The following is a 22,912-nucleotide window of genomic DNA, read 5'->3' as shown; positions in this document are numbered from 1 at the left end:
CTCCTGGGTTCAGGCAATCCTCCTGCCTCAGCCTCCTGAGTAGCTGGGATTACAGGCACGCGCCACCATTCCCAGCTGATTTTTTGTATTTTTAGTAGAGACGGGGTTTCAGCATGTTGACCAGGATGGTCTCGATCTCTTGACCTCGTGATCCACCCACCTCGGCCTCCCAAAGTGCTGGGATTACAGGCGTGAGCCACCGCGCCGGCATCAGAAACCCCATCTTTAAAAACAAAAAAACTATTAAAGGAAGTTCTTCAGACTAACAGAAAATGAACCAATATTGGTCAGTTGTGGTGGCTGAGGCCGAGGCGGATGGCTCACTTGAGTCTAGGAGTTCAAGATCAGGCTGACCAACCCTGTTGGTCAGGCTGGCAAAACCCTGTCTCTTCCAAAAATACAAAAATTAGCTGGGCATGATGGTACATGCCTGTAGTCTCAGCTACTTGGGAGGCTGAGGCAGGAGAATCACTTGAAACTGGGAAGCAGAGGTTGCATGCAGTGAGCCGAGACTGCACCACTGCACTCCAGCCTGGGCAACAGAGTGAGGCTCTGTCTAAAAAAAAAAAAAAAAAAAAAAAAAAAAAAAAAAAAAAAAAAAAAAAAAAAAAAAAAAAAAAAAAAAAAAAAAAAAACAGAAAAATAAATATATAAGTAAATAAAAAAGACTTTTTCTTATATAATTTAAATGACTAATGACTGTTTAAAGCAAATAAAGTAACAAGGTTTAGAGGTTTGTATCACATAGAAACATAGAAAGACATGAACTATAAAGACACTAGCAGTTCATTATTCAAATTATACTTAATAAATTAAGGATGCTCATTGTACTCCCTATAACCACTTCTATATACTGAATTGAGTCCCCCATCAAATTCGTATGTGGAAGCCCCAACAGGGCTTTAGGAGAAAACTGCGGTTAAAAGAGGTTTTAAGGATGGGACTCTAATTCAACAGGATGGTAGGCTTATAACAAGAGGAAGAAAGAGAGACATTCCTGCCTCTGCCATGTGTGGATATATCAAGAAAGTAGCTATACGTAAGCCAGGATGAGACATGAGAAACCAAACCCCGCCACAACTTTGATCTTGGACTTTCTAGCCTCCAGAACCGTGAAAAATAAATAAATTTCTGTTGCTTAGCCAGCCAATCTATGATATTTTGTTACGGCAGCCTGAGTAGACAAATGCAACCACTAAAAAAATTACGAAGAGGTAATTTTTATATAAATGGAATTTGAAAAGCTCAATCCACACAAAAACAGGGAATGATAAAGAACAGATAAGAGAAGCAGGAAATAGCAAGATGACAAGGCTAAAACCCAGCTAAAACCCAGCTACGTAAGTAATGGCATTAAATGTAAATGAACAAAACAGTCTGATTAAAAGCCAAAGGTTTTAACAGTGGATAAACAAACACGTACAGGGCTAGGCATGGTGGCTCAGGCCTGTAATCCCAGCGCTTTGGGAGCCCAAGGTGGGCAGATCACAAGGTCAGGACTTTGAGACCAGCATGACCAATATGATGAAATCCCGTCTCTATTAAAAATAAAAATAAAAAATTAGCCAGGCATGGTGACACGCACCTGTAATCCCACCTACTCAGGAGGCTGAGGAAGGAAAATCGCTTGAACTCAGGAGGCGGAGGCTGCAGTGAGCAGGGATGGCGCCACTGCACTCCAGCCTGAGTGACAAAGCAAGACTCTGTCTCAAATAAAAAAAGAAAAAGAAAAGTCCAACTATAAGCTATTTAAAAGAGTCGCAATGTAAATTCAAGGAAGAAGAATTAAAATACAAGGAGGAAAAAAGATAAACAATGCAAAAACAAATCAGAAGAAAACCCACATGGCTCAACAATATCAAACAGAGTAGATTTAAAAATAAGGAGTTTTAGGCCGGGCGCGGTGGCTAACACATGTAATCTCAGCACTTCAGGAGGCTGTGAGGCAGGTGGATCACCTGAGGTCAGGAGTTCGAGACCAGCACGGGCAACACAGTGAAACTCCATCTCTACTAAAATACAAAAACTCAGCCAGACATGGCAGTGTGTGCCTGTAATGCCAGCTACTCAGGAGGCTGAGGCAAGAGAATTGCATGAACCCTGGAGGCAGAGGCTGAAATGAGCCCAGATGGCACCTCTGCACTTCAGCCTAGGTGACAGAGCAAGACTCCATCTCAAAAAATAAATTAATTAATTAAAAATAAATAAATAGAGCCGGGCGCGGTGGCTCAAGCCTGTAATCCCAGCACTTTGGGAGGCTGAGGCGGGTGGATCACGAGGTCAAGAGATCGAGACCATCCTGGTCAACATGGTGAAACCCCGTCTCTACTAAAAATACAAAAAATCAGCTGGGCATGGTGGCGTGTGTCTGTAATCCCAGCTACTCAGGAGGCTGAGGCAGGAGAATTGCCTGAACCCAGGAGGCGGAGGTTGCGGTGAGCTGAGATCGTGCCATTGCACTCCAGCCTGGGTAACAAGAGTGAAACTCCGTCTCAAAAAAAAAAAATAAAAATAAATAAGAGGTTTTATCAGAAATAAAGAGGCACATAATAAAAATCTTTAAGAGTTAATTCACCAATAAAACATTAACAACCCTAAAAGTATATATACCTAATTATATAACTTCAAAATATTTGAAGCAAAAGTTTACAGTACTGAAAAGAGAAACAGACAAATCCACAACTATAGTGGGAGATTTTAACCCAACTTTCTCAGTAACTGACATTAAAAAAAAAAAAATCGAGAAAAACTGAATAATATTACCAATCAAACTTACTTAATAAGCCTATAGAACATTATATCCAACAACTGTAAATTACACACATCTTTTTCAAGTATACATGAAGTATCAATCAAAAACAGATCACATACTAGACAATAAAGCAAACCCTTGATAATTTCCAAAGGTTTTAAGCTGTATGTTTTTTGACAATGGAATAAAACTACAAATCAGTAACAAACATCAACTCAACATATCAAACTTGTAGAAGGTACCTAAAGTAGTGCTCAAGAATTAAACGTACAGTTTAAAATACATATAAATGAAAAAGTCTAAAATCAATTATCTAAGACAGGAGTTGATAATTTTTTTTTTTTCTGTAAAGGGCTAAACAATAAAAAATTTTAGGCTTTGCAGTCCACAAAGTCTGTTGCAACTACTCAACTCTGCCATGTTAGCACAAAAAAACACTACAGACAATACATAAACAAATGAGCATGACTGTCTTCCAAAAAAATAGGACACTGAAATTTGAACTTTATTTAATTTTTACATCACAAACAACTATTCTTTTCTTTTTTTCCCCAACCACTGAAAAGTACAAAAATAATTCTTAGCTTACAAGACAAGTAAAAACCAGTGGTAGGCACATATGGTCCACGGGTCTTAGTCCACTAACCCCTAATCTAAGACAAACTAAACCAAAAACAAGTAGAACAAAGGAGTTAATTATGAGAGAAAAATCAACAAAATAGAAAAAAATAAGCTGAAGTCATGATTTGAAACCTCCCAACAAGAAAACTCTGTGGCTTCACTATGATAAATTCTATCAAATACATAATGAAAAAAAAAAAGCAATCTTGCACAAACTCAGCAAATAAAGAGAACAGAACACTCTCCATTGTGTTTTATGTGGTAACCATAACCCTAGTGCCAACACATCAGAAATAAAACTATAAACAAATATCCCACATGAATTTGGTGCAAAAATCCTCAATAAAATATTAGCAAACTGAAACCAGCAATACCAAAAAGGATGGTAGCATCATGGCCAGGTAATGTTTGGCCCAATAATGTAAGAGTGGTATAACATCATCACCCCTCCCCCCAAATCAATGTTAATTCACCATATTAACAAAATAAAGGGGAAAATATATTTCAATAGATTTAGAAAAATTATTTGATGAAATTCAACACTCATTCTTAACAACACTCAGGATAATGGGGAATAGTTGGAAAGTATTTCAACAGTGATAGAGAGCACTGTACAAAAACTATACCCAGCATCCAACAAAAAATACAGAATGAGTTTAAGATCAGGAGACATGAATGACCACTCCAAAAAAAAAATTTTTTTTTTTTTAAGACAGCATCTCACTCTGACCCCCATGCAGTGACACAACGACGGTTCACTGCAACCTGAACCTCCCAGGCTCAACTCAAGCAATCCTCTCACCTCAGCCTCTCAAGTAGCTGGGACTACAGGTGTGCACCACCATGCCCAGCTAACTGTTTAAGTTTTTATAGAGATGGGGGTGAGCTGGGTGGGTGTCACTATGTTGCCAGAGGTGGTCTCGAGCTCCTGGGTTCAAGTTATCCTCCTGTATCAGCCTCCCAAAGTACTGGAATTACAGGTGTAAGCCACCACACCCTGCCTCAAAATTTCCTTTCAACACAGTACTGGGAATCCAAGCAATGCAATAAAGCAAGAGAGAGAATAGGCATAAAGATTGGAAAGAAAATGTAAAACTAATTTGGTTCACAGGTAACATTGTATACGTAGAAAATTTCTAAAGGAATCTATAAATTGGTAAAAATCAACTGCATTTCTATACACTATCAGAAAATTGGGAAAATATTTCAAATGCCAGTTACAAGGATCATTTTTTAAAGCACTTAGAAATAAGTTTAATTAAAAACTGAAAAGAATAAATTATGGCTGAGATTAAGTAAGATCTAAATAAACAAAGATATATACCATGTTTATTAGAAGATTCAATGATGTCAAGATATCAAGTCTTTTCAAATGGATCTATTATTCAAGGCAATTCCAGTGGATTTTTTTCATGGAAATTGGCAAAGTGACTCAAAATTTATGTGGAAATACAAAGAACCTAGAATAACCAAAATAATGGGGGGGGGGGTTTCAAAGGCTTACATAACCTGATTCTAAGACTTATTATAAATCTACTATCATAAAGACAGCATGGTATTGTCCAAAAAAAAATAGAAAACATGGACAAATAAATCACTGGAATGGAATTTAGTACAAAATAAACCTATATGTACACAGTCACCTGATTTTCATAAGCACCAATGCAATTTAATGGAGAAAATATTTTCAATAAGTGATGCTAGAGCACCTGGCCTAGCATGGAAAAATATGAACCTTGACCCTTCAGAGCATGTACAAAAATTATTAATAATTCAAGACAGATCACAGACTTAAATGTGAAAAGTAAAATAACTTCCCCCTTTCAAATATTTCACTTAACTGGTCAAAATAGCTATTTCTTTATCAACTGTTTTACAACTTTACTGCAGAAGTTATATATAAAAGCCACCCACATTTTAAGTGTTAACTCAATAATTTTTAATAAATGTATAGTTATTAGCCATTACTACAATCCAGTTTCCCTTTCTCTGTTTTTAAAGGTTAAGCCGAAAAAAACTACAGAAAAGCCACAAGCCAATCAATTTCCATCACCAAGCCCACTCTTCCCTTTCCAAATTATCTCAGTTCTTACGTACATCACATGTAAATGACATGCTATATCAAGTAATTTAAGATTAATGCCTAAATTACTTGCTATGTTATCTTGGTATCTTCACATTTCAAGACATAACTTTCATAATCAGAAAAAAATTTTATCTTCTTTTCATTTAGCACACAACCTGCATTATGTTTGCAGTAGCTGGGAAATCTCATGAGTATAGATCTTGGCCACTAATTCAATAACTGCTTTCACATTTCCTGAGAAATTGAACTTGCTAAGTTATACTCTCAGAAAGAATTTCTTCTATTTTCCAACAAAAACTTTATACATAATGCATGAAATCTTGCCTCGGTGAGAGGATTTTACAAAGAGTTAAGTTTCATTCTTCTAAGAAGTCTCTTCTATCCAAATAAATTACGTGACAGAACACCTAGGCAAAACCAATGAATTACAAACATCAGTTAATTAAAAGGATTTTTTTTTGTTGGCAGTATGTAATCAATGCAACAAATATTAATGTGTGACAATACTAACCACTCTAAAACACATTAAGTTTTTTTTTTTTAAGAAAGTTTTAAATACTACTGATAAACTCATTCACTAAACATTTGCCGAGTGCCCAGTAGTGCCAGACATTTTGTTAGGCACAGAGATTAACAAAGTAAATAAAGCACTGTCTCTACATTCAAGGAATTTATAGCCAGTGCAGGAGACAGAGAAGTAGACAACATGATGTAATTTAACAGATGCTATGATAAGCATATATATAGGCAATAAGGGTACACATTAGAAGAACCCATATTATAACGCCTTCCATAAAACTGGTGCTTAGCATGGCCTATGTAACTAAACTGCACATCCTGGACATGTATCCAGGAACTTAATACTAATTTTTTTAAAAAAGGAAAGAGGATTAAAAAAAAACAAAACTGGTGCTTAGGCCATGCACGATGGGTCACACCTGTTATCCCAGCAGTTTGGGAGATCAAGGTGGGCGAATTGCTTGAGCTCAGGAGTTCGAGACTAGCCTGGGCAAAATGGCAAAACCCTGTCTCTACAAAAACAATTAGTGGACTGTTCATGCCTGTAGTCCCAGCTATCTATAGGGCTGAAGTGGGATGATCATAACCCCAGGAGGTCAAGGCTGCAGTGAGCCAAGATCGCGACACTGCACTCCACCTGGGTGACAAAGTGAGACTCTGTCTTAAAAAAAAACAAAAAAACAAAAAACTAGTGCTTAACTTAATAGAACAAAGAAATCTACTGGAAAAGAGAAATGTAGAGTACAGGAAAAAAAACAAAAGAGCTCTTGGCAGGCAAAGGCAGGAGGATTGCTTGGGTCCAAGAGGTAGGGACCAACCTGGGAAACACAGTGAAATCTGTTACCTACAAAAAAATGAAAATTAAAAAATTAGCCAGGCATGGTGGCACACACCTATAGTCAGACCAAACTACTCAGGAAGCTGAGGTGAGAGGATCACTTGAAGAGACCAGGAGGCCAATGTTGCAGTGACCCATGGACTATGTTGCTGCTATCCAGCCTGGGTGACAAACCAAACGCCTGTCTCAATTTAAAAAAAAAAAAAAAAAAAAAGCACAGAACAATGATGATAACCACCACACCAAGGTTTATAACTGTGAAATTTCACAATACAAGGGATCAATAAAAGGTTCTGAAAGCAGAAGGGTGCAAGGTTACATTCGAATTACCAGGGCAAAACATGACATCAAACTTCTCAACAGGAAACTGGAGGGCAACAACACATTTTCAAAGAACTCTTTACAGAAACAATTTTATAAAGTGTGAGAAGCAGAATAAAGTCATTTCCCAACACAAAAGAAAAAAATTTAGGGTTAAACAGAGGTGAAGCTGGGAACTATTTTCATCATAAGTAGTTTTACTTAAATATCTTAAAATTCTGTTCCACAGATGCTTCACAAAGAAACTAATGAGAAATGAACTTCACAAAACAACAAAAACAACACAAACAAGTAAAGAAAGCTTAAGATACAGGGCACAAAAGAATTACATGAGGCCGGGCACAGTGACTCACACTTGTAATCCCAGCACTTTGGGAGGCTGAGGCGGGAGGATCACTTGATGTCAGGAGTTTGAGACCAGCCTGGCTAACCTGGTAAAACCCTGTCTCTACTAGAAACACAAAAATTAGCTGGGCGTGGAGGCATGCGCCTATAGTTCCAGCTATTCAGGAGGCTGAGGCGGGAGAATTGCTTGAACTAGGATGGCAGAGATTGCAGTGAGCTGAGATTGTGTCACTGCACTCCAGCACAGACAACAGAGGGAGATTCTGTCTCAAAACAAATGAACAAAAAAGAACCTACATGAAAAGAAGAAATGCCAGATTAGCAGTATGATAGCAAAGGAAGATCCCAAGATGGAAGCTTGGTAGGAGGTTCCTAGAGAACAACTAGATCAGATTGGCAAGGGAAAATAAAGAGCTCCCGAAGGAAGTATACAGAGGAGGTAAACACAAAATTTACTTTCAACAGATGAATGTGTGCACATATACGTATGAATGTGTGTGTGTGTGCGTGTGTGTGTGTGTGTGTGTGTGTGTATGAATGAATCTAAAGATTTTATTAAAGAATGTGGGTAGACATGAGAAGCAAGGAAAGATCTAAAATCAATACCCTAACGTCACAATTAAAAGAACTAGAGAAGCCAAGATCAAACAAATTCAAAAGCTAGCAGAAGACAAGAAATAACTAAGATCAGAGCAGAACTGAAGGAGACATACAATGCTTCAAATAAATAAATAAATAAATAAATCTAGGAGCTGGTTGTTTGAAAAGATCAATCAACAAAATAGACAGACCACTAGCCACAGTAATAAAAAAGAGAGAAGAATCTAATAGATGGAATAAAAAAATGATAAAAGAGATGTTACCACCAATTCCACAGAAATACAACTAACTACAATCAGAGATTACTACAAACACCTCTATGCATATAAACCAGTAAATCTAGAAGAAATGTATAAATTCCTGGACACTTATACCCTCCCAAGACTAAACCAGGAAGAAGTGGAATATCTGAATAGACCAATAACAAGGTCTGAAGTTGAGGCAGTAATTAATAGCCAACCAACCAAAAAAAGTCCAGGACCAGATAGGTTCACAGCTGAATTCTACCAGAGGTACAAAGAGGAGCTGGTACCATTACTTCTGAAACTATTCAAAACAATACAAAAAGAGGGAAAAGAGGGAATCCTCCCTAACTCATTTTATGAGACCAACATCATCCTGATACCAAAACCTGGCACAGATATAACCAAAAAAGAAAATTTCAGGCCAATATCCATGAGGAACATTGATGCGAAAATCCTTAACAAAATACTGGCAAACTGAAAACAACAGCACATCAAAAAGCTTATCCATCACTATCAAGTCGCCTTCATTCCTGGGATGCAAGGCTGGTTTAACAAATGAAAATCTATAAATGTAATCCATCACATAAACAGAATCAAAGACAAAAACCACATGATTCTTTCAATAGATGCAGAGGCCTTTAACTAAATTCAACAGCCCTTTATGCTAAAAACTCTCAATAAACTAGGTAACAATGGAACCTATCTCAAAATAATAAAAGTTATTTATGACAAACCGACAGCCAATATCATACTGAATGGGCAAAAACTGGAGGCATTCCCTTTGAAACCTGGCACAAGAAAAGGGTGTCCTCTCTCACCACTCCTATTCAACATAGGACTGGAAGTTCTGGCCAGAGGAAACAGGCAAGAAAAAGAAAAAAAAGGCATTCAACTAGGAAAACAGGAAGTCAAATTGCCTCTAATTGCAGATGACATGATTGTATATCTAGAAGACCCATCATCTCAGCCCAAAATCTCCTTAAGCTGTTAAGAACTTCAGCAAAGTCTCAGGATACAAAATTAATGCACAAAAATCACAAGCATTCCTATATACCAATAATAGACAAATAGAGAGCCAAATGATGACCAAACTCCCAATCACAATTGCTACAAAGAGAATTAGATACCTGGCCGGGCGCGGTGGCTCAAGCCTGTAATCCCAGCACTTTGGGAGGCCGAGGCGGGTGGATCACGAGGTCAAGAGATCGAGACCATCCTGGTCAACACGGTGAAACCCCGTCTCTACTAAAAATACAAAACATTAGCTGGGCATGGTGGCGTGTGCCTGTAATCCCAGCTACTCAGGAGGCTGAGGCAGGAGAATTGCCTGAACCCAGGAGGCGGAGGTTGCGGTGAGCTGAGATCGCGCCATTGCACTCCAGCCTGGGTAACAAGAGCGAAACTCCGTCTCAAAAAAAAAAAAAAAGAAAGACACCTAGGAATACAACTAACAAGGGATGTGAAGGACCTCTTCTAGGAGAACTACAAACCACTGCTCAAGGAAACAAAAGTGGACACAAACAGATGGAAAAACATTCTATGCTCATGGTTAGGAAGAATCAATATACAGGTATTGATCGACTTACCACCTATGCAACTTATGACCATTTGAGTTTACGACCACAATCGCTAGCCACGACTGCTCCGCGTCTGGCAGCGCAAACGTTGCCCAGCTGGGCATACGACAGTGCAGACCAGCTTCCGGCAGCACTACCATCTTCGCATGCACCATTTCAACTGTACATATAGCCTATTCAACTTACGACCAAATCTTGTTACGACCGGTCCGCGGTCCCGACCGTGGTCGTAAGACGAGCACTAGCTGTAGTGAAAATGGCCATACTTCCCAAAGTAATTTATAGATTCAAAGCCATCCCTATTAAGCTACCACTGACCTTCTTCACACAACTGGAAAAAACCACCTTAAACTTCATATGGAACCAAAAAAGAACCCACATAGCCAAGACAATCCTAAGCAAAAAAAGCTAGAGGTATCACACTACCAGACATCAAACTATACTACAAGGCTACAGTAATCAAAACAGCATACTGGTACCAAAACAGAAATATAGACCAGTGGAACAGAACAGAAGCCTCAGAAGTAACGCCACACATCTACAGTAATCTGATCTTTGACAAACCTAACAAAAACAAGCAACGGGAAAAGGATTCCCTACTTAATTTATGGTGATGGGAAAACTGACTAGCCATGTGCTGAAAGCTGAAACTGGACCCCTTCCTTACACCTTATACAAAAATTAACTCCAGATAGATTAAAGATTTAAACATAAGACCTAACACCATAAAAACTCTAGAAGAAAACATAGGCAATATCATTCAGGACACAGGCATAGGCAAGGACTTCAGGACTAAAAACACCAAAAGCAATGGCGACAAAAGCCAAAATAGACAAATGGGATCTAATTAAACTTCTGAGCTTCTGCACAGCAAAAGAAACTATCATTGGAGTGAATAGGCAACCAACAGAATGGGAAAAAATTTTTGCAATCTACCATCTGACAAAGGACTAATATACAGAACCTACAAAGAACTTAAATCTACAAGAAAAAAAAACAACCCATCAAAAAGTGGGCAAAGGATATGAACAGACATTTTTCAAAAGAAGACTTTTATGCAGCCAACAAACATGAAAAAAAGTTCATCATCACTGGTCATTAGAGAAATGCAAATGAAAACCACATTGAGATACAATCTCATGCCAGTTAGAATGGCAATCATTAAAAAATCTGGAGACAACAGATGCTGGAGAGGATATGAAGAAATAGGAACACTTTTACACTGTTGGTGGGAGTGTAAATTAGTTCAACCACTGTGAAAGACAGTGTGGCAATTCCACAAGGATCTAGAAACAGAAATACCATTTGACCCAGCAATCCCATTACTGGGTATATACCCAAAGAATTATAAATCGTTCTATTATAAAGACACATGCAACATGCACATGTATGTTCACTGTGGCACTGTTTATAATAGCAAAGACTTGGAACCAACCCAAATGCCCATCAATGATAGACTGGATAAAGAAACTGTGGCACATATACAGCATGGAATACTATGCAGCCACAAAAAAGGACGAGTTCATGTTCTTTGCAGGGACATGGATGAAGCTGGAAACCATCATTCTCAGCAAACTGACACATGAACAGAAAACCAAACACTGCATGTTCTTACTCATAACTGGGTATTAAACAATGAGAACACATGGACACAAGGAGAGGAGTATCACATACTGGGGCCTCTTGGCGGGTGGTGGGGCTAGGAGAGGAATAGCAGAAGGTGGGGGGATTACGGAGGGATAACATTAAGAGAATTACCTAACGCAGATCGCAGGGAATAGATGCAGCAAATCACCATGGCATGTGCATACCTATGTAACAATCCTGCATGATCTGCACATGTACCCCAGAACTTAAAGTATAATAATTTTTAAAAAAAGAAAAATATCAATAGATCCAACACAGAATTTTTCAGTACTAAATGTCACCTCTAGATATGAATTTTGTTCTGTATCTTAGGTAAATTTATGACAAGTGCCTTCAGCTAGCAAAAAAAATATATGTACTTTTGTGAACTACAAATTTTCTAATTAAATTTTACTGGCTAGAAAAAAAAAGAATGTGGGTAGAATGAGCACCAATATATATAAAACTACAAATATTTTTAAAAAGCAATAATTAACTACTACAATACAAAGTTATAAAAGAAAATTAACTCATAGTAACACATTTGGCTCAGCAGTACAGATTAATCTCATAACATAAAAAATGGATTATTTGGCCAGGCTTGGTGGTTCACACCTGTAATCTCAGCACTTTGAAAGGCCAAGGCAGGAGGATTGCTTGAGCACAGGAGTTCAAGACCAGCCTGGGAAACATGGCGAAACCCTATCTCTACAAAATTAAAAAAATTAGCCAGGCAAGGTAGCACACACTTATAGTCCCAGCTACTAAGGAGGCTGAGGTGGGAGGATCAGTTGAGCCTGGGAGGTTGAGGCTGCAGTGAAGTGTGATCACCTACTGCACTCCAGCCTGGGCAACTGAGTGAAACCTTGTCTCAAAAAAAGAAAGAAAAATTAGTGGACCAAAAATTATGATAACTATACCTAGAGAAATTTTTAAAAAATAACTATACTAAGAAGATTTTTAACGTACTACTAAAAGACCTATATATTATACTAGAAAATAGTTTTAAATGGATTAAATATAAAATTGATAATTACTTGGCATTATGCATATGACCTAGACAGAGGCAAATACCACAAGAAATAGCCAAAATGGAAAAACTAATTTCCTCTGTGAAGAAAACTAGGGAGTGAAAAACAGCAAAGCCACTACTATTTTTCATCATAGGTGGTTTTATTTAATCTTTTTAAATTATTATGTATTTGCTATATAATGAGCTTATCTGGTCTTTGTCCAGCGTTCCTGGTACAAAGCTTCTAAACCTTTGGTATTTCCAGAGTAACAGAAGTGTCTGTCCTTCATGAGCCCACTGATTCACACCTGAGTTTATGCTAATGACATGACCTGTGTTGGACCCCGAAATAGTTCCAGAACGGCGCTGGTCTCCAAACAACACTGTGATTAAAGAACTGGGACTCTAAGCCACCTCAACCTCTAGGGTGGGGAAAAGAACAGAAGATTAAGTTCAATCACAGATTTAGTCAATTACCCCTATATAATGAACCCCCAAAATTTTGAATACCAAAGCTTAATAAAGCTTCTTTGTTGGTGAGCACATTGGCGTCCCAGGAAGGTGATGTACTCTATGTGTTTCCATGGGGAGAGGGCATGAAAGCTCTGTATTTGAGACTCTCCCAACCTTGGTTTTTATGTTTCATTAGGCTGGTCCTAAGTTGTATTCCTTTTTTTTTTTTTTTTTTTGAGATGGAGTCACGCTCTATCTCCCAAACTGGAGTGCAGTGGTGCAATCTCAGCTCATTGCACTCTCCACCTTCCAGGTTCAATCGATTCTCCTGCCTCAGCCTCCTGAGTAGCTGGGATTACAGGCGCATGCTACCACGCTCAACTAATTTTCGTATTTTTAGTAGAGACAGGGTTTCACTATGTTGGTCAGGCTGGTCTCGAACTCCTGACTTCATGATCCACCCGCCTCGGCCTCCCAAAATGCTGGGATTACAGGCATGAGCCACTGTGCCTGACATAATTTCTATCCTTTACAGCAAAATTCTAATCCTAAATACAGCATCTTCCTGAGTTCTGTGAGTCTAGTAAATTCGTGAACCTGGGAGAGAATGTGAGAATCTCAGGATTTGTAGCCAAGTGCTGAAAGGTACAGGTGGTCTACAGTCGCCAGTGTGGTTAATGTCTCAAGTAGGGGCAGTCTTGTTGGGGACCATACATTTAAACCCATGGAATCTAACTATGGATTCTAATTCAATACATCAGGTGGGGTTAAAACAGAATGGTACCATTTTTACAATCTTTTTCAAATTGTAAGGCAACCGTATACCTCTGAAAAATTAAGCAGATTTGAATATCCTTTTAAAAATTATAATTCTGGCCAGGCATGGTGGCTCATGCCTGTAATCCCAGCACTTTGGGAGGCCGAGGTGGGTGAATCATGAGGTCAGGAGTTCAAGACCAGCCTGGCAAACATGGAGAAACCCAGTTTCTACTAAGAATATAAAATTAGCCAGGGATGGTGGTGCATGCCTGTAATCCCAGCGACGCAGGAGGCTGAGGCAGGAGAATCACTTGAACCCACAAGGCAGACGTTGTAGTGAGTTGAGATCGCACCACTGCACTCCAGCCTGGGCAACAAGAGCAAAATTCTGTCTCAAAAAATAAATAAATAAAATTTTATTCTTACAAGGGAAAAACTAGAAGAAAGAATGTTGCAACAATCTAAGCAATACACCCGAGACAGTAATAAATGCATCAAAGTAGTTAAGAACCAACAATGACTGGTTACAAAAACGTCTTACCACAGAGGTGGAATACAGTAGGACCATGGTCAGGCAGTTGCCGTCATCAAGGTATACCAATTAAAACAATGTGATTTGGACCTTAAGGGTAGACAGACTGATTAAGGGAATAAAACAGTGTCCAAGAATATACACATATACACAATCACCTGAGTGACCCCAACAATCAATAAATAATTCAAAAAGGTGTTCAACTTTGCTAATCACTAGGAAAAGACAAACCGCAACCACAATGCTCCCACTTTTGCCACCCAGTACTGAAAGTCCTTGTTAGAGCAATTAGACAAGAAAAAGAAATAAAGCACATACGAATTGTCAAGAAGTAGGTAAAGGTAACTCTATTAATAGATAGTACAATCTTATATATAGAAAACTTTCAAGAATCCACACATACACCCACAAAAAAAATCCACTCAGTCCCTCTCAACACAACCCACACACAAACCACTCAATTAATATACAAATTCAGCAAAGTTGAAAGCTACAAACTAAATACACAAAAATCAGTTGTATTTCTACACAATCAACAATGCACAATACAAAACAGCCATGGGCAATATAAAAAAAAAAAAAAAAAAAAAAAAAAAAAAAGAAAACCATTCAATATATAATAGCATCAAAAAGAATGAAATATTTAGGAATAGATTTAACTAACAATGCAAAACACTTTTACATTGAAAACCATGAAAGCATTACTGAAAAATATTAAAAGATAAACCATGTTCATGAATAGGAAGCCAACCCAAAGTGATGTACTAATTCAATGGCATGCTTATCAAAATCCCAATGGGATTTTTCAAAGGTAGAAAATGGAATCTCAGCCAGGCCCAGTGACCGTAATCCCAGCACTTTGAGAGGTTGAGACGGGTAGATTACAAGGTCAGGGGTTCAAGGCTGGCCAATATGATGAAACCCTGTCTCTACTAAAAATACAAAAATTAGCCGGGCTTGGTTAATTGGGAGGCTGAGGCAGAAGAATTGCTTGAACACAGGAGGCAGGGGTTGCAACAAGCCAAGATCACACCACTGCACTCCAGCCTGGGTAACAGATTGAGGCTCCGTCTCAAAAAAAAAAAAAAGGAATCTCACGGGACCTTAAATAGCAAAAACAAATTTGAAAAATAAGAACAAAGTTCTCTGGTTTAGCACAACAAAAAAAAAAAAAAAAAAAGAACAAAGTTGGTGGTCTCACACACTGCTCAATTTCAAAATTTCTAATAATCAAAATAAGGAGGTACCAGCATAAAGATAAACATACAGGCTAACAGAATACACAGGGCTGAGAAATCAATCCTCACATATGTGGCCAACTGATTTTCAACAGGTGCAAAGATCATTCAATGGGAAAAGGAAAGTCTTTTTGATGAATGGTGATGGGAAAAGTGGATGCACACATGCAAAAGAATGAAGGTGAACCCTTACCTTATACCATCAAAAATACTCAGCCAAGTGCAGTGGCTCATGCCCTGTAATCCCAGTACTTTGGGAGGCCAAGGCAGGAGGATCACCTGAGGTCAGGAGTTTGAGACCAACCTGGCCAAAACAGCAAAACCTCATCTCTACTAAAAATACAAAAATTAGGTGGATATGGTGGCTGGCGCCTGTAATACCAGCTACTCAAGAGGCTGAGACAGGATAATCACTTGAACCTAAGAGGCAGAGGTTGCAATGAGCCAAAATCGCACCACTGCACTCCAGCCTGGGTGACAGAGCAAGACTGTCTAAAAAATAAAAATTTTTAAAAGCTGGGTGCAGTGGCTCACGCCTGTAATCCCAGCACTTTGGGAGGCCAAGACGGCTGGATTGCTTGAGGTCAGGAGTTTGAGACCAGCCTGGCCAACATGGCGAAACCCTGTTTCTACTAAAAATACAAAAATTAGCCAAGCATGGTCACATGCACCTGTAATCAAAGCTACTCCAGAGACTGAGACACAAGAATCACTGGAACCCAGGAGGTGGAAGTTGCAGTGAGCCAAGATTGCACCACTGCACTCCAGCCTGGGCAACAGAGCAAGACTCTGTCTTAAAAAAAAAAAAAAACTACAAGAGGATAATACTAGAAAATAACCTTCGTAAGTACGAATAACTGAAAGAAGGGAAAAATCAAGAGTTAGGAGAACCAAGTAAATGGTGCAATAAAAGCCAAGGAAACAAAAATATAGTTTAAAGTAGGAGAAAATGGTCAAAGAACAGCAAATGTAGCAAATAAAGCCTAAAGATAACAATTGTGTTTACCAATGATAACATTAACTAAAACTAAAGTAGAGTAACAGAGCAATTATATATCAGTAACTGAACAGAAAATGGGAAAAAATGTGTGTGTGTGTGTGTGTGTGTGTGTGTGTGTGTGTGTGTACATGCATGTGTATATAATTTTTTAAATCCTTAAATCAGAGGTTGGCAAATTTTTCCTGTAAAAGAACAGACAGTAAATATTTTAGGCTTTACAAGTAACATACGGTCTCTGTCACATATTCTTATATACATACAAAAATAGGCTATAGGCCAGATTTGTCCCATTCCTGCCTAAAAATAATTTCTGCTCCAAAATCAAGCACTTAGAAACAAAGTTTACATATAGCTAAATACCATTTTCATACATGAAGATAATGCTATTTCTTAGAGCATGACTCAAGTTGCTTTTCCCCCTCCAGTGACAAAGATACTATACGTTAATGAATCTGAACCACTCTCTTGATCCATTAAAATCAAAAGCTCAACCATTATGTAATCCCAACAGCTGCTTTATATAACAAAAAAATAGACCTGGCTGGGTGCAGCAGCTCATACCTGTAATTCCAGCACTATGAAAGGCCAAGTTGGCAGATCACTTCAGCTCAGGGGTTTGAGATCAGCCTGGGCAACATGGCAAAACCCCGTCTCTACTAAAAATGCAAAAAATTAGCCAGGCACAGTGGTGCATGCCTGTAGTCCCAGTTACTCGGAAGCTGAGGTAGGAGAATCACCCAAGTCCAGGGAGTTGGGGCTGCAGTGAACTGTGATTGTGCTACTGCGCCCCATCCTAAGTGACAGAGCCATACACTGTCTCAAAAAACAAACCAACAAAAATACATCTGATCCTTTTAGCTAACAAACTCCTTCAGGCCCTATCCTCCAAAGAAATTTTAATAAATTCTGCATCATCCAGTGGTAGATTAAACTGTTTCTAGATAACAAGGGTAAAAATATAATTTGTGGTCAACTGTTTAAATCTTATTTTAATTGTGTTAGATAATCAAGATGATTAAGATGTGGCTGAGGAATCAAGTTTAAAGGCGGCATCTACTATTTGCAATTACAAACAATACCACAGCAAAAAGTATAAACTCAAAGAACCTTTCCCCTTTGACAAAAAAACTGTATACATGGCTTGAGTAGCACTTACTCCTGCTGTAACAATCCTTAGAAAAAGCAAAGCAATAACCAGATCACAGACAAAGCAAGGGAAACTCATGAGCATGGGGATTCCAAATCCAAAAAATAGTAGCTGTTAAGTGGCCTACAATTTTAACAAGAAAAGGAAAGCAAAGGAAAGTCGTGTACAGGGGTAGATTTACTTTTGCTGAACTTGGGTTTAAAAATCAAAATAAGGCCGGGTGTGGTGGCTCACGCCTGTAATCCAAGCACTTTGGAGGCCAAGGCGGGAGGATCACCTGAGGTTGGGAGTTCAAGACCAGCCTGACCAACATGGTGAAACCTCGTCTTAAAAAAAAAAAAGTCAAAATAAGGCAAGTTCAGGCCAGGCACAGTTGCTCATAATTCCAACACCTGGGGAGGTCAAGGCAGGTGGATCACCCGAGGTCAGGAGTTTGAAACCAGCCTGGCCAACGTGGTGAAACCCTATTTCTACTAAAAAAATACAAAAAATTTAGCCAGGCATGGTGGTGCACACCTGTAATCCCAGCCACTTGGGAGGCTGAGGCAGAAGAATCGCTTGTACCTGGGAGCTCAAGGTGCAGTGAGCCGAGGTGGTGCCACCGCACTTCAGCCTGGGCAACAGAGACTCTGTTTCAAAAATAAATAAATAAGGCAAGTTCAAGCAAAAAGAAGCAACAGCCTTATTCATAATAGTCAAGATATGGAAGAAACCTGAGTCCTTTGATAAAGGAAAGAATTAATAAAATGTACTTATACAGTAGTTCCTCAGTATCATGGGAGATTGGTTCCAAGACCAGACAGCAAAATCCACAGATGCTCAAGTCTCTGACATAAAATGGTATAGTATTTGCATATAACCTACGTATATCCCCCCCATATACTTTAAGTCATCTCTAGATTGCTTATATAACACAATGTAAATGTTATATCGGGCCGGGCGCGGTGGCTCAAGCCTGTAATCCCAGCACTTTGGGAGGCCGAGGCGGGCGGATCACGAGGTCAAGAGATTGAGGCCATCCTGGTCAACACGGTGAAACCCCGTCTCTACTAAAACTACAAAAAGAAATTAGCTGGGCATGGTGGCGCGTGCCTGTAATCCCAGCTACTCAGGAGGCTGAGGCAGGAGAATTGCCTGAACCCGGGAGACGGAGGTTGCGGTGAGCCGAGATTGCGCCATTGCACTCCAGCCTGGGTAACAAGAGCAAAACTCCATCTCAAAAAAAAAAAAAAAAAAAAAAAAAAAGTTATACCACATTGTTTACATAATAGCAAGAAAAAAAGTCTGCACATGTTCAGTAAAGACACAATTCTTTTCCCAAAAATTTTCAATTTGCAGTTGGTTGAATCCACAGACGAGTAATCCACAGATACAGAGGGCCACCTGTGTATTTTTGCAATGGAATATTATTCTGCCTTTAAAAAGATAAAAATTAGGGCCAGGCACAGTGGCTCACTCCTATAATCCCAGCACTTTGGGAGGACGAGGTAGGTGGATAGCTTGTGGCCAGGAGTTTAAGACCAGTCTGGCCAACATGGCAAAACCCCATCTCTACTAAAAATAAATTAGCCAGGTGCAGTGATGCATACCCGTAATCCCAGCTACTCAGAGGGCTGAGGCATGAAAATCACTTGAACCCAGGAGGCGGAAGTTGCAGTGAGCTGAGATCACACCATTTTACTCCAACCTGGACTACAGAGTGTGACACTATCTCCAAAAAAACAAAGACAAAAATCATACCAGTTGCGACAACATAGATGACCCTAGAGAATACTATGCTAAGTGAAATAAGCAAAACAAAACAAAAAATACAGCAAAATATTCATAAAAGTAGAATGGTTGTTGCCAGGGTTAGAGAGAGACTGAAAGATGTTGGTCAAAGGGTACAAAGCTTCAGTTATGCCAGGTAAATTTTTAAAAAAGAAACATTAAGCATGCTATTTTAACAAGTAGTAATTTTCAGCTTGTTCTTTGGTTGGGCAATTTACAGATTAGGATATCCATAGGGCAGTAAATTCAAAAACATTAGATACTAATAATAACTTTGAATCCATTTTGTGCCTTATATAGATAAGTTTTGTTTCCATTATGATTTGGGGTTATTTTTCTTCCCTTCTTCAATTACAGCAGACCCACCACATCTATTGGTTCTGTGCCCAAAGATACAGCTGGCCAACTAAGGGATGTGAGTATCCTCAGATTTTGGTATCTGGAGAAGGTCCTGGAACCAGTCCCCCTCAGATAAAGAAAATTGCCTGTAATCATGAGTTGTCTACACAATCAACCTTCCATGGAGGTTGCAGCTGTGTATTCAACCAACCACAAATACAAAATATTTGGGATGAAACAAGGGGGAGGATTTCACAAAATTCCAAAAAGCAAAACTTGAATTTGCCATGCACTGAGTACTACATTGAATCCACACAAACCAAGTGATGTACAGGCATTGTGTTAGATATTTTAAGTAATCTAGAGCTGATTTAAAGTATGGGATATGTAGGCATTGCATTAGATATTGTAAGTAATCTAGAGCAAATTTAAAGTATACACGTGGATCTGCATAAGTTATATTGCAAATACTATACCATTTTATATAATGGACTTGAGCACTGTCAGGTTTTGGTATTCTCTTGTGGTCCTGGAACCAACCCCCCAAGGATATCAAGGAACATTCTAAATATATATGAATAATTCTGATAAGTTATCCAATTTGTCTGCAATCCTAGATCCTGAACCCAACAGATACTCATAACAGAAATGTGATCTGTCACTTCACAGAATGTAAAAGCAGTTGAAGTATATTTTATAATGGCTTACATTTATCAACATGTGTAACATTCCACAGAACCAACATGTTAAATCCAACACCCGGCCCATCTCAATCTTCCTTTTATTTCTAAGAACACAAAAACTACTACTTACCATTCAGAAATCTCTTGCTTCAATTGAGGAACTTCACTAAGTGCTGAATCAGTATCCATGAAACCAAGAAAGTCTCGTTTTATATTAAGGGAAGTCTTCTCCAAACCCTTGCCTGATGTTTCATGACCCCTTGACAAAGGATCCAAATCACCTGGTTGTATCTCTGACCCCTGACCTTCTGTAAGACGGGCCCGATGACCAGAAGAACTGGAAATATTATTCCCTTCTTGGTCAGAGCTGTTCTTTTGTTTTCCATCTCTCTGGGGCTTACTATTCAGCCCATCATCACGAAAGCCTTTGGCAAATGGATTGTAATCTATTTTCAGCTGAGTAATCTGAATGTTCTGATAAGCTGTTACTGCAAAGAATTCAGTCTGTGGGAAGGTAAAAGTATGGACACCAGGGCCATTTAATTGTATCACCTCCACAGCCTTTTCTGCAGGCACCAAATGAAGCCTCGGCAGGTAACGATGCATAGAGTGCAAGATGATATGCCCTTCTTGGTCCAGTGTATTGTTGGTAAGTTTGAGTTTATAGAAAGATACTGGTTGATGCATCCAATAATGACCTGTGGAAGGAGATTCTGGATGAATAAAAACCCTCCCCAAAACATGAGGCTCAGCCTTCCCACTCGGTTCCCACCAACGACCATTCCACTTATAACGATGGTTATCCACAGGAGATATATCCATGACAAGAATATACTTCAAATTTGAATCTAAACCTGTTATCCAATAACGACAGTAAGGAAACATGCGTCTTCCTTGCTTGGTCAGAATCATTTCTGTGCTTCGATGATAGAACTCATTCCACATACTATTGTTATCGAGGGTAACAGTGATTCCACCCACAGTACAATCAGCTGGAAGGCAAATCTTCCCTTTAGATTTTACTGGTGATGACACACTACTAGCCAAAGCACAGGCATCCTGATTAGTAACCAAAATTCCTTGATCAGTTTTGCCATTTCCTGGCTGCTTTAGGATGACAAAGAAGGTAGGTGCTGCTCCTGCCACTGTTCCACCATCTTGATTAGCCAATATAATCTGCTGTTTCTCCTCCATGATTTCAGTAGGAAACTCAGTAGTAAGACAACTGTAATCACCACATAGTCACAATGGCCTTCCCATCCTAAGAAACAAGCAAAAAAAACCAAAAATAAAAAACACCCTTTAATCAAGTGAATATTTATTTCTTAAACAAAAATACAAGAATGATTATGTCATTCCCAAAATAGTCCTAAATTCTTCCAAGACTTTGCTTCTAAGCCTTTCAATCACATTAAAAATATTTATTGTGGAATATCTAATCATTTTTAAAGCTCATTTAAATTTAGTTAAGATGCCCATATGCTAATTCTCTAACAATTCACTATAATCTCACACAAAGAAACAAAAGTGTATATTCATTATAAAAAAAATAAAAGTATACAAAATTAAAAAGGTAAATTTGAAGGTTATGCATTTTTAAAGTATCCTAACACTTTATGAATTAATTTGCCAGAAGATTCCTTCATATACCAAGTTCTCCTGGGATGAGCAAATTAAATAAGTAAATTTCCATTTCCATTCCAAAGAGCTAATTGCACAGAATTAGTTCTTTACATGGTTCAGGAGATAGACATGGTTTCATAAATAAGTAAAAAGGCATCTTAACTTCTTAGTACATACATTTAAAGAAGCCATGACAAATCACTGGAACTCAGTGGACCTTACAATGAAAAAAAAATCCAGATGAATGTAATATTTATTTTTTTTATTCCTAAATCCTGAGAAAAGCTTTTTGATAAGACACAAAACCTAAAACCAGCAAGGCCAAAAAAAAAGTTGATAAATTTAACATTATATAAGGTCTGGTGCCGTGGCTCACACCTGCAATCTCAGCACTTTAAGAGGCCGAGGCGGGTGGATCACTTTAGGCCAGGAGTTCAAGACCAGCCTGCCCAACATGGCAAAACCCCACCTCTACTAAAAATTTTTTAAAAATTAACCAGATGTGGTGGTACACACTTGTAATCACAGTCACTCAGGAGACTGAAGCATGACAATCACTTGAAACCAGGGGGCAGAAGTTGCAGTGAGCCAAGATCATGCCACTGCACTCTAGCCCAGGCAACAAGGAAAGACTCTTGTCTCAAAGATATAAAAATTAAAATAAAAAAACAAAATATTCTGTAAATTCTTTAATCTAGTAAAATCAAAAAGCAAACAACCAGGAAAAGGTATCATTTCCCTAATATACAAAGAGGGCTGGACATGGTGGCTCACACCTACAATCCCAGCACTTCAGGAGGCAAAGGCAGGAGGATCCCTTAGAGTC

General features: G+C 38.6%; 1 protein-coding gene across 13 annotated transcripts in view; it reads right to left on the bottom strand.

Annotated features, from left to right (window-relative positions):
- MGA (MAX dimerization protein MGA) overlaps positions 1-22,912 on the bottom strand; it is a 168,554-nt gene that overhangs the window by 78,204 nt on the left and 67,438 nt on the right. For 11 of the 13 annotated variants that reach the window (XM_037739445.1, XM_037739447.1, XM_037739443.1 and 8 more), the window contains exon 2: positions 20,594-21,724. The exons of the other annotated variants lie outside the window; for them this stretch is intronic. In XM_037739445.1, coding sequence (XP_037595373.1) covers positions 20,594-21,657 — 1,064 coding nt within the window. In that variant the 5' untranslated portion in view covers positions 21,658-21,724. The remainder of the gene's footprint in view (positions 1-20,593; positions 21,725-22,912) is intronic. 13 annotated transcript variants of the gene reach the window in all.

Source organism: Cebus imitator, unplaced genomic scaffold (assembly GCF_001604975.1).
Source record: "Cebus imitator isolate Cc_AM_T3 unplaced genomic scaffold, Cebus_imitator-1.0 Scaffold70, whole genome shotgun sequence".
In the NCBI taxonomy this organism is placed as follows: Eukaryota; Metazoa; Chordata; class Mammalia; order Primates; family Cebidae; genus Cebus; species Cebus imitator.
The sequence above is the reverse complement of the archived record's forward strand: the minus strand, read 5'-3'. Positions and strand labels throughout refer to the sequence as shown.